This window comes from Phascolarctos cinereus, unplaced genomic scaffold (assembly GCF_003287225.1).
Source record: "Phascolarctos cinereus isolate Bilbo 61053 unplaced genomic scaffold, phaCin_HiC Scaffold_726;HRSCAF=1367, whole genome shotgun sequence".
Lineage (NCBI taxonomy): Eukaryota > Metazoa > Chordata > Mammalia > Diprotodontia > Phascolarctidae > Phascolarctos > Phascolarctos cinereus.
Genome location: NW_027556098.1, coordinates 70,344,614 through 70,357,691, shown reverse-complemented (window position 1 = coordinate 70,357,691; position 13,078 = coordinate 70,344,614). Strand labels below are relative to the sequence as shown.

The following is a 13,078-nucleotide window of genomic DNA, read 5'->3' as shown; positions in this document are numbered from 1 at the left end:
TCTCATTCTATCTCCTCCCAGTACAATTCTCTCTCACCACTTAGTTTTATTTTTTTACACATCATCCCTTCATATTCAACTCATCCTGTGCCCTGAGTGTGTGTGTGTATGTGTGTGTGTGTGTGTGTGTGTGTGTGTGTGTGTGTGTGTGTATGTGTGTGTGTGTATTCCCTCTAACTACCCTAATACTGAGAAAGGTCTCATGAGTTACCACCAGCATTTTTCCATATAGGAATGTAACCAGTTCAACTTTAATAAGTCTCTTATGATTTCTCTTTCCTATTTACTTTTCATGCTTCTCTTGAGTCTTGTATTTAAAAGTCAAATTTTCTATTCAGCTCTGGTCTTCTCATCAAGAATGCTGGAAAGTCCTCTATTTCATTAAATTTCCATTTTCCCCCTGAAAGATTATACTCAGTGTTGCTAGGTAGATGAATCTGATCTTTTAATGTAGAAGCTGCAAAATCTTATGTTATCGTGACTGTGCTTCCACAATACTTAAATTGTTTATTTGTTTGTTTGCTTTTTCTGGCTGCTTGTAATATTTTCCCCTTGACCTGGGAACTCTTGAATTTGTCTACAATATTCCTAAGAGTTTTCTTTTTGGCATCTCTTTCAGGAGATGACTGGTAGATTCTTTCCATTTCTATTTTGCCCTCTGGTTCTAGAATATCAGGGCAGTTGTCCTTAATAATTTCTTGAAAGATGATGTCTAGGCTTTTTTTTTAACCATGGCTTTCAGGTAATCCAATAATTTTTAAATTAACTCTCCTAGAACTATTTTCCAGGTCAGCTGTTTTTAAATGAGATATTTCACACTGTCTTTTTTTTCATTCTTTTGGTTTTGTTTTATAATTTCTTGATTTCTCATAGAGTCATTAGCTTCCATTTGTTCCATTCTAATTTTTAAGGAATATTTTCTTCAGTGAGTTTTTGGACCTCCTTTTCCATTTGGGCAATTCTGCTTTTTAAGGCATTCTCCTCATTGACTTTTTGGACCTCTTTTGCCATTTGGGTTAGTCTATTTTTAAGGTCTTATCTTCTTCAAAAATTTTTTGGGTCTCCTTTAGCAAGCTGTTGACTCGTTTTTCATGATTTTCTTGCATCACTCTCATTTCTCTTCTCAATTTTTCCTCTATTTTTTTTACTTGCTTTTCAAAATCCTTTTTGAGCTATTCTATGGCCTGAGACCAATTCACATTTTTCTGGCAGGCTTTGGATATAGAAGCTTTGAATTTGTTGCCTTCCAGTTGTATGTTTTGATCTTTCTTGTCACCAAAGTAAGATTCTATAGTCTAACTTTTTCGTGCTGTTTGCTCATGCTCATAGCCAATTATTTGACTATTAAACTCTTTGTTAAGGTAGGGATCTGCTTCCATTGTGGAGGGTTTACTGTCCCAAAGCTTTAACAGTTTTGTGCAGCTGTTTTCAGATACTTCTAGTGACCTGTAAATTTTCACCTCTTCCATTGTGGTATGATCAAAAGCCAGGTGTTTACTCCTTTCCTGGTCTGTGTTCTGGTCTATGAGTGATCACAAGCACTCTTTTCTGCCTTGGAACTGTGAGGAGGATTCACTCTCTACTGCTGCCACAAGTTCCACCACACCAGTGCTCCTCCTCACCCCAAGACTGCCACCCAGGACTGTGACCCAGGTCCAAGCAGCAGCAAAGCAAGAGAATCTTGCCTCAGCACCAGCAAAGAGATCCCTGCAGTCTCCCTCCATTCAGCTACTTGATCCCCCCAAGGTATGTTGGCCATGAGCTCCTGAACCAACAGCTGCTGCTGTGGCTGCTCCCTAAGGGCTGTGTTGAGATGGGGGCCAGACTGAGCTCCTCTCTCACCAAGGTCTGAAAGACATTTCCCACTGACCTTCTAAGTTGTCTTTGACATTTGTGGGTTGAGAAGTCTGGAAACCGCCACAGCTGCCCATGATTCAGTCTCCTGAGGCCTATTCTGGTTTTGCTAGGGCCCTGTCTTTGCCTGCCTGGCCCATGCTGAATTGTGCTTCTTTCCCAGCCTGGCACGACAGACTTCTCTCATCAACCCTCCAGTTGTGTTGGGCTAGAAATTTTTTTCACTCTGTCTTTTTGTGGGTTCTGCTGTTCTGGAATTTGTTTAGAGTCATTTTTCACAGGTATTTGGAGAGGTTTGTGGGAAAGCTCAAGCAAGTCACTGCTTTTACTCTGCCATCTTGGCTCCACCCCCTCCACCTTTTATTTTAAATATGTAAGCATAGGCATTTGTTAAATGCACATCAACATATAGAATTTAATTCAACTTACATATTACTTTTCACTTATGTTTTAAAGTAGAAATATGCCTTTGTTTCTGAGATTCGAGTAGTCATGTCTAGAGAAACATTAGGGTCAAGATGTTTTTCACTTCATAAGTTACAACAAGACCTCAGTGTTCTGTCCTGGGAGTTCTTCTCTTCTCCCTCTGTACTACATCACTTAATAATTCCATCTACTCTCATGGATTTAATTGTCATCTCTTTGCTGATGTTTCTCACTTCTTAGACTGCCTTTAAATCTCTGCTGACCTCCAATATGACACTTCTAACTGCCTTTTGAACACCTCAAACTTGATGTTCAACAGGCATCTTCAACCGGATGTCCAGAAGACATATTAAACTCAACATGTCCAAAACTAAACTTATTATCTTTCCTTTAAACCTTCTCCCACTTCTTACCATGCTTATTTCTGTAGAGAACAACACCATCCTCTCAGTCCTTCAGACTCACAACCCAAGTTGTGAAGTCATCTTAGATTCCTCACTGTCTCTCACCCCACTCCATATCCAATCTGTTGAGAATACCTGTCTATTTGACCTTGGTAATATCTCTCAAATATACGCATTTCTTTGCTCAGACACTGCCACCATTCTAGTGCAGATTTTTATCAGATCTTTCCTGGATTATTACAATAGCTTGTTGATGGGTCTGCCTGCCTCAACTCTCTTCCCACTCCAAATTATAAAGTAATTTTTTCTAAAACATAGATCTGATTGTGTCAAACACTGCCTCCGCCCATAGACCCTGTGGCTCCTTATTGCCTCTAATATTAAATACAAAGTTCTCTATTAGCCATTCAAAGCCCTTTATAAGCTAGCCCCCTCCAAAATTTCCAGTCTTCTTACACTCTCCTTCCCCTCAAAGTACTCTTCAATCCAGTAACATTGGATTGTTGGTAGTTCCATTTACAAGACCCTCCATCTCTTGGCTCCAGGCATTCCCTTTGGTTGCTCCCCAAGTCTGGAAAATTCTGCCTGCTCCACCCCAACTACTGACCTCTCTGGCTTCCTTTAAGTTACAATTAAAATCCCATTTTTTATTGGAAGCCTTTACCCAATCCCTCTTAATTTTATTGCTTTTTCTCCGTCAACCATTTCCTATTTATCCTTTATCTTACTTGTAATTTTGTTTGCATGTTGTCCTTCCTTCTCCCTTAGATAGTAAGCTCCTTGAGGGTACGGATTGTCTTTTGCCTCCTTTTGTATCCCTAGCATTTAGCACAGTGCCTGGCAATCAGTAGCTGTTAAATAATGTTTATTGACTTGATTGACTATATTCAGTTACTAGCTATTCAGTTACTACTGCTTATGTTGCCTTGTGTGAGTCTCCCAATCTCTCTGGGCATTGTTATAAAATGAAGGAATTGATATGGATGCTTTCCACAAGTCTTTCCAGCTCTTGAGCCATGATCCTATTAACTACCTGAAACATTTCACTCTCCCTCACGTGGTCTGAAATTTCCGTCATTATAATCCTTAATAGGTTATATATTAATTTGAGGTGGTTCATCAGATTAGCTAGTTGACATGTTGGGCCCTAAGAAGATAAGATACAGCAAAGGTAAATGTCAAGAGCTTAAGGAACATTTCAAAGGGAGAAGAGAGAAATGGAAAAGAGAATTACCTTAATATCAAAGGGCTCTGTTTGGTTTGCTTGGTTGTAAAATTCCAATTGACTCTTAATTGGGATCAACCACAATGTCAAATGATGTAACTCTTCTTCAAACTGCACAAAATTCTTTAACAGGGCTTCAATTTCTTTTTGTTTCTCAGGTAAATCTTTAGAAACCTGAAAGGAAACAAGATTTATAGCATGAGCAGGAATTTTTAACATTACGTTAAAGGTTACCTAATGTATTATTAATTTAATGTAATTTATTGACTGGAAAAACACATTTCAATATTAAAGTCCTTATCAAAATATTTACCTACTAAGTAGTTAAATTACTATTCGGCATTTTAATAGCATGCATTGGGATAATATTAACATATTTTCCATGTTAGCATTTGATATTCATATATCAGACACCTTCCATTAATCCTGTTTCAGGAAAACTTCAAGGTAGATAAATACTGATCCAATTTCAGAAATTAAAAATTAAACACTGAAGGGTTCAATGAGTGGCTTGCTAGAGACAAGTTATTTGATGTTAATAAGAGAAATATAAATTTCCTCACCCTCAAATAAATACTATTAAGTTGAACCAGTGTCTTCAAATGAAAACTAAATCTATCACACATTTTTCTTGGGTGTTGCTAGGGAAGCTACCTACTTCCATTATTTTTAAAGGACAATGAGGTGGATAGGATGCATGAAGCTTAAGGCTGTGTGTGTCTTTAAGCATCAGGGTTATGTCCGGATTTAACTTCAGGTTTATTTTACCCCTGGATACACAAATAGGCTCTCTAAGATAGCGATTAGCAAGAACTTTCTTACTTAGTTATACTCAGAATTCAGTAGATTGATGGAGGGCATAGCCCAAACAGTAAAATAAAAGGGAAGGAAAAAGTCTGCACAAATAACTATTATATTATTTACAAAGTGTATGTATGTGTATATATATATACATATACATTCATATATACATAAACATAAGCTTAGATTTATGTATACATTTATATTTGTATACATGTACATTTTATATTTATATGTATATATTTATACATATACACATAGGGCAGCTGGGTGGCACAGTGGATAGAGTGCAGGGCCTAGAGTCAGGAAAATTCACCTTTGTGAGTTCAAATCCAGCCTCAGACACTTACTAGCTGTGTGACCCTGGCCAAGTCACTTAGCCCTGTTTGCCTCAGTTTCTTCATCTGTAAAATGAGTTGGAGAAAAAAATGGCAAAATACTCCAGTATCTTTGCCAAGAAGACCCCAAATGAGGTCACGAAGAGTCAGATACAACTGAAAAATGACTGAACAACAAACCCCCCCACACCCCATACACATATATACATATATAATATATAAAGCCTCTATAAACAATGCTTGGAATAATGGAGAGGGCTCTGAAATTACAGTTAAAAGTCCAGTCTTCAGTCATATTCCTGTCACATATTAACTATGAGACCATAGACAAGCTACATAACCTAGAAAGGAAATAATTCTTGCCCTACTCACTTCAGAGGATTTTTGTGAGGAAAGTGCTTTGTAAAGTTTAAGGTGTTCTTTAAATGTGAGTTATCATTATCTCTACTGCCAACAATAATGATCCTATTTATCTCAATTATCAAATACATGAAGCTAGCCTAATTTTTATCAGAATATTTTCTATAATACTATTTACTAAGATATTAGAATTTCAACTTCCAAGAGTAAAGCGTCACTAGACGGTAAATATATTGTCGGGGATTAAATTGCCATTTTTGGTCTTTAAAATGAAGCTAGAAACTTATCCAAAAAGGATCACTAATACTTCCATTCAGATTTTTTAATAAAAGTTCAGAAAAATGCAAATTAAAACAACTCTGAGGTAACACCTCACACCAATCAGATTGACAAATATGATGAAAAAGGAAAACGATAAATGTTGGAGAAGATGTAAGAAAATTGGAACACATTGCTGATCGAGTTGTAAACTGATCCAATCATTCTGGAGGCAATTTATAACTATGCCCAAAGGGCCATAAAACTGTGCATACCCTTTGATCTAGCAATATCACTTCTAGGTCTGTATCCTAAAGAGATCATAAAAATGGGAAAAGGACCCACATGTACAAAAATATTTATAGCAGCTCTTTTGTAGTGGCAAAGAATTGGAAATTAAGGGGATGTTTATCAATTGGGGAATGGCTCAACAATTTGTGACATATAAATGCAATGGAAAACTATTGTTCTATAAGAAATGATGAGCAGGTGGACTTCAGAAAAACCTGGAAAGACTTATATGAACTGATGCTGAGTGAAGTGAGCAGAACCAGGAGAACATTGTACACAGTAACAGCAACATTGTTCGATGACCAAATTTGATAGATTTAGCTCTTATAAGCAATACAATGATCTAAGACAATTCCAAGACACATGATGGAAAATGCTATCCACATCCAGAAAAAGAACTATGGAGTCTGAATGCAGATTGAAGATTACCATTTTCTCTTTCTCTTTTTTTTCTTTTTTGTGTTTTTTTCCCTTTTGTCCTGATTCTTCTTTTACAACATGATTAATGTGGAAATATGTTTAAAAGAATTGTAAATGGATAGCCTATTTCAGATTGCTTGCTGTCTAGGGGAGGGAGGCAGAAAAAAAAATTTGGAGCTCAGAATTTTACAAAAATGAATGTTAAAAATTATCTTTACATGTAATTGGGAGAAAAAAAATACTATTAAGGGGGGTAAAAAGTTCAGAAAGTTGCATATCAGTTAAATAAAAAGGCAGAAATGATTAAGATGGCCAAATATTTTTTCCCCAAAAACTTTTATTTATGTCCAAATGTATACTTGGAATTGAGGAACAATATTTTGCATCTTCTATACCAGATATGAATCACCTATCATCAAAAATTACTAAACACATGCAGACAGGCTAAAGGAAAATGATTATCAATTGAATTTTTTTAGATTTAGATTAGAAGATTTTTAGAGTACTTGGAGTAGCTAAATAACAATTGGTAGTTTTCAGATTAGAAACCATTGAAAAAAGACCTCTTTGGCCACTATTCCTAGAACTTGGATTTTAAAAGGACTCATGACCTTGGAACAGCAGCAGAAGATAACACCCTAAAAATATACTAAAAATGTAATTTAATGAGGCACTACTATCTTTCCTTCTTACTCCACAGTACTAGCAATGAATTTCACCATTCAAATCTCTAATGATGAAGCATTTATAGGAGACAATATATCTAAAGTCATTAGACAGAAAAGCTCTGATGGTTTCCATGACAACAACACTCAGTTGGAGGTGGAGAAATTGAGACCTCCTGACATATAACTACACTTGTTTTTCCCTATAATGGTCTGTTGGAAAGAGATGGATTGTTCAATACAGCCCTAGGGGAAAGATAACATGTGCAAGTGATTTATTTTACTGAATAACAGCAAGTTTTCATTTAAGCCCTTTCATTGAATATGTTCTTAAATAATTTGCTTTGAAATTTTTTACTTTAGGATTTCCATCAACATGCAAAGACACATATAAAGTTGACTTGTAAAGCAACTATTCTGCTATCTAATCCTATTAAATATAACAAAGCCATTTCTACTCACAGTACAGCCTGTAAACGTCACTCCCTGTCCCCCCAAAAAAAACACTCTATGGTGAGGCAAAACAATTTAAAAATCATTCAATTCCCTTCTGTGTTAATTCAAGATCCATCCAAACCTTGGCCTAATTTCACACAAGATTACCTCCACTATTCTTGTAATTTTTGAATGTCAATTTCAAATTCCCAGTAGTTTAATATTAATATAAACAGAATGGGGTTTTTTTTAGAATAAACAGGTAATTCAAGTTTCATGGGTGGTTTCTCCCTCTTCTCCCACATCTCACATACATGTAAAAGTGCATATGTTTATAAGATGGATAGGTTGGGATATGTAGTCATGGATAAAACACTCTCACATTGATGAGATCACAGATCCATCAAAGATGTATCCAAGTGGCAACTCATTTAAAAGTACATGTTGTAAAGACTAATACTGTGCTCAGTGTAAGCCATCATTGGTGTCAGTTTTAAATTCTAGAACTTCCATACTTGTTTAGACCCCTGATCTCACTGTATGAGTATTAATAACACAACTACACAACTACAAATCGCATCATATTCACACCTTCTTATGCCATGTGATTCAAGCTTATGTCCTTCCATAAATTCTCTCTTCAGGGTTCACCTAATACACTGGAAGCTTTCCTTTTTTTTTAATGTATATTTAATATTTTATGGATAATAGAGCAGCATGCAGGCTATCGAAGAATTATCCTATTCTCATTATATGAGGCATTAGGTTGTATGGACTGGAATTAGGAAGCTTGGGGTTCAAATTCTATCTCAGATACTTACTATGTATGTCTTCTTGGGCAAGCCACTTAAACTTTCTCAGTTTCAATTTACTAATCTATACAATAGGGATAATTAATACCATCTGTCTCATAGGATTGGAAAGCTCAAGTGAGATAATGTAAGTAAGGTAGTTTGGGAAACTTAAAATATAAATATTAAATATTGTTAGCTATAAGCACCATCTACTTCCTTTTCCAGTCACACACACTGAATGATGATTTTTACCTACTTGATGTACAGGTAATCATGATGATTAACAAGCTTTAGACTATAAACACTCCCTAAATGTCTTTCCATTTCCCATTGTATAACCTGAAATTTTTATTTTTCTGAAATGGAGCTTTTTCATCATTCACAGCTATCTAATTCACATGGAGAATATATTTTAAACGATGTGCTTTGACAGCAGGGAACAACTAACACTATGTTATTTCCCAAAGACAATCCAGCCCACTTTGCTTCCTTTATTCAATTTTGGACCCAGCTCATCTACTGAGAGTAATGTGTACTGATGAGCTAATTGGATTAGAAATATGGTTTGGGATTAAGCATTGAAAGGTCATGAATCCTTTAAATTTTCTAATATTTCAAATTCTATAACTTTGAAAAAGGGATGCAAGGCCTAATAACAAATATCCATTTAAATAATTTCTCCTCAGACAAAATAGCAAATATATTATTAATGTTAAATATCAGTTTAAGTATAGCATTTATGAGAATAGAACACAAAAGTAAAATTCTGGGGCAGAGCCAAGATGGTGGAGTAAAAGCAGTGACTTGCTTGGCTCTCCCCCAAACCCCTTTAAATACCTGTAAAAAAATGGCTCTAAACAAATTCTACAGCAGCAGAACCCACAAAAAGACAGAGTGAAACAAATTTCCAGCCCAAGACAACCTGGATGGTCGATCGGAAAGAGATATCTCCCCGGGCTGGGAGAGGAGCGCAATTCGCCATGGGCACGCAGTGAACCTGGAGCAGGCCTCAGAGGACTGAATCACAGGCAGCTACGGCAGTTTCCAGACTTCTCAATCCATGAAGGCCAAAGACAACTCAGAAGGTCAGGAGGAAAAGTCTGTGTCTGAGGTTAGAGAGAAGTACGGGGTCCCAGTCCCATTCCCTTCCACCTCGATCAGATGTTGATTTTAGAAATACTGAGGAGTTAGAGGATTTGAACGGCTCAGCAGCATCATAAGAATATTCCTGGAACAGCATTGGGAGCCAGGGACAAAGGAAACTCCTAAGAAAATATACAAGATACTCCATAATGACCACAGAAGAAGGCTGCCTCATGCCAATAGAGAACTTAATGAAGATCCTTTAAAGGGCAGAAAAGGACTTTTAGCAAAGGACTTCCAGGAACTCTGAGTTGTCCTTTTTGCCATATTAGGTCCCCTATGCTTAAATTCACTTCCCCCCTGGACTCTATATTCATGTGTAAGAGAGTGTCCCCTCAGTTTGGTAACGATATTCTGAACCAACTATTTTTACTATACATCTTAATAAATACTGATTTCTGAAAGCTATATAAGATTGGCTTGCTAATTAATATGAATACAGGTACAGCACTAGAGAAACCACTCCCAATCCCTTAGGGCTACCATAGAACTCTGAAGGAGACAAGTAGCAGATACTCTTGGGGACCCAGCCTACTAATCTGAGTGGATGTTAGGAGAGTAAGCCCCCGAGTATGTGCTAAAATTATCCTCATTTATTCCCTCTTACCTTGTGCCTTCAAACCCAATCATTTAATTTCTTATGTTCACACCTCTTCATTATCAGAAACATCCTACTTCTCATATTTGTCCTCTTCTTTCTATTCCTAGTACCACAACTCTAGACCAATGCCTCATATCATATTACAATGATCTCAGCTAGTTTTCTTGATTTCATAATCCCTGCCCCTTTCCAAATCATTGCTCACTTTGCTACAAGATTATTTTTTCAAATGTTTATATATGATTATATCACTTCAACACTCAAAACCCTTTGGTTGCTTCCCACGGTTCACCAAATAAAATCCAAATGTTTAGGTAGCATTCTGGGTCTCTACAACCAATCATCCCCCTAACTTTTCTAGGCTTGATCTGTACCATTCTTTCCTTATGAGCTGAGCTGCAGCCAAACTTTCATCATCTGTCCACATTCAATGCTAGACCAATCCCATGTGTTTATATTGTTCCCCATTATAATACATCTGCCATTTCCCGGCCTAACTCCATTAGATGAAATTCTATTTACCTTTTAAATCTCAGCCAAAATGGCAACTTCTTTTTTACAAAATTATCCCTGATCATCTGGTCAGTACTAATTCCCTCTCATTCATACTTCAAATAGCATTTAGTTTTGCTCTTATGCACTTAACCTATATAATTTTTATTGCAGTTATATCTGTCTGTGTGCATGCTATTTCTCTACTAGACTGGTAGCTCTTAGAGAGCAGAGACTGTATCTTATTTAATCTATGTTATCTCACAGAACCTGGCATAGTCAATGACAGAACGAAAAAGCATTTATTAAGCATTCACTATATACTTATGCAGTGGACTAAGCAGTGGAGATAAAAACGCCAAAATCAAGATGGTCTTTGACCTGAAAGGCCAGGGAAGAATATGGGAAGATGAGATAGAAAAGAATGGTAGCTCGGGAGGACTGTTTTGGTCAAGAGTATCACGGGGTTTGAGAATATAGTTGTAGGACTATTAACTGATGCATCTACAAGGACATTCCTTATTGCCACAGCCATTAGTGTTCTGGAATCCTTAGGTCCTTAAAGGATCAGCTCAGGCATCACCTCCCCCTATGAAGGAACTTGCCCAATTACCACATTGTTAATGTTTTATCCTATTATCCAAATTACTTTGTGTATCGTTTATATTTCACTTGGTTGTGTGTGTATATATATATATATAACATGGATTTTATTACTCTTCTCATAGCAAGAGATGGAAGAGGAAATAGGACAGAAATAAGGCACAAATAATGATACAAAATTAAGGTGGCAGAGAGTAGCAGTTTGGTGGGCCTAGGTCAGGGCCTAAGGTGAACATTCACCAAATAACAGCCTTGGTCTTAGAAAGGAATTAAAGGGCCAGGCTGGAATGCCAGGAACATGACAATGAAGATGGTGAGGGAGTAGCAATATGTTGGGCCTGGGTTGAGGCAGTTATAATGAATGCTGCAGATTCAGAAACCTAGGATAGAGCCAGGGAATTGATAAAAATTGATCAACACTGATAAATTTACAATTGGAACAGGAGATATACCTCCTGGAACCCTGGAATTCAGTCCTATACTATTAAAGGATTGGCCACTGATAATGAAATAGGGAGTGGGGAGAAGTTAAAGGGGAGAATTCAGGTTGAATTGGGGTTTCCAGTTACCATGAAATGATAATGATGACTCAAATTTATATATCTTGCTCTTATCTCTTTCTTGAACTCCACGTCATAGCTGTATCATAGACATCTTTTTTTAAATTTTATTTTATTTTTAATCTATGAAATAAAACAAGCATTTTCATAACAGAGTGAATAAAAAAAAGATGAATGCACATGAAACTTCATCTATTATGTACAACTTACTATTTTTAAAAATATATAATAATGTTTTTTCTCCTTTTTTTCTTCCTTCTGCCCACCCTATAGATGGCTACCATTAAACACAAATATGTATATATGTAAAATCATTCTATACCTATTTTTATTTATCAGTTCTTTCTCTTCCTTCATATCTCTGAAATTATGCCCAAAGAGTTACTAAACTGACTATACCCTTTGACTATCACTATCACTACTACATCTGTTTCCAAAGATGACTAGGGAAAAAGGAAGAGAACCCTTATTTTCTAAAATATTTATACCATAGTCTTCTCAAACACATTCCTTTTCCTAACTACTCTATTTCTGTTGAGGGCACCACCATCCTTTTGGTACCCAGGTTCACAACCTCAGGGCCATGTCTGACTATCCATTCTCCTTCACCCACTATAGCAAGTCAGTTGCCAAGTATTATTGATTCTATCTCCATAATATCTCTACTATCCAGACCATTCTTTTCACTCATATACCTGCCACCCTAATTCAGGCCTTCATAAAATCTCTCCTGGACTACTTAAATGTCCTAGTTATTCTCCCTGATTCTAGTCTTTATTGTACCCTATTCTTCCTACAACTGTAAAATGGGTATTCCTAAAATACAGCTCTAGTAATGACATAGCCCTGTTTTAGAAGCTTCAATGACTTCCCATTGCTTCTCAGTGTGGCCCAGGTGCCTCCTTTTACACAAAGGCATTCCTGGAGATCACAGTGGCTTGTGCTATACCCAACTTCCCAAATTTCTTTGAACTTAGTTGTCAGTAATAAAAACACTCATCTGTTCTTTTCTTGGTTTGGTCCATTCTAGTTGTTCATTGCATCATCATACTCCAAGGATCAAATTTAAAATATATAGACACAGATTTAAATGTAGATCATATATATTACATATGTATATGTATAAATTATATATATAATTACATATATATGTGTAATTATAAATTTTAAAAATTATATATGTATTTATATTTGATTTTAAACTGACTATGTACACAAATAAGCACATGTATTTGCTAAAGAGGAAGAAAAATATAGAATGTTTTACAAATATTTCTGTCATGCTTTTAATCTTCTCTGTATCATTCAAAATGTAATACATGTCCTGCCAAAGAGAGTATCAATAGATTATATAGACATATGGATATTAAAATACACATATGTGTTTATACATATGTATATATGTGTA

General features: G+C 36.1%; 1 protein-coding gene across 1 annotated transcript in view; it reads right to left on the bottom strand.

The window, feature by feature from the left end:
* The window catches only part of DMD (dystrophin), a 1,828,382-nt gene that overhangs the window by 837,703 nt on the left and 977,601 nt on the right, over positions 1–13,078 (bottom strand). Inside the window, 1 exon segment of the mRNA XM_078146592.1 lies at positions 3,919–4,083. Coding sequence (XP_078002718.1) covers positions 3,919–4,083 — 165 coding nt within the window.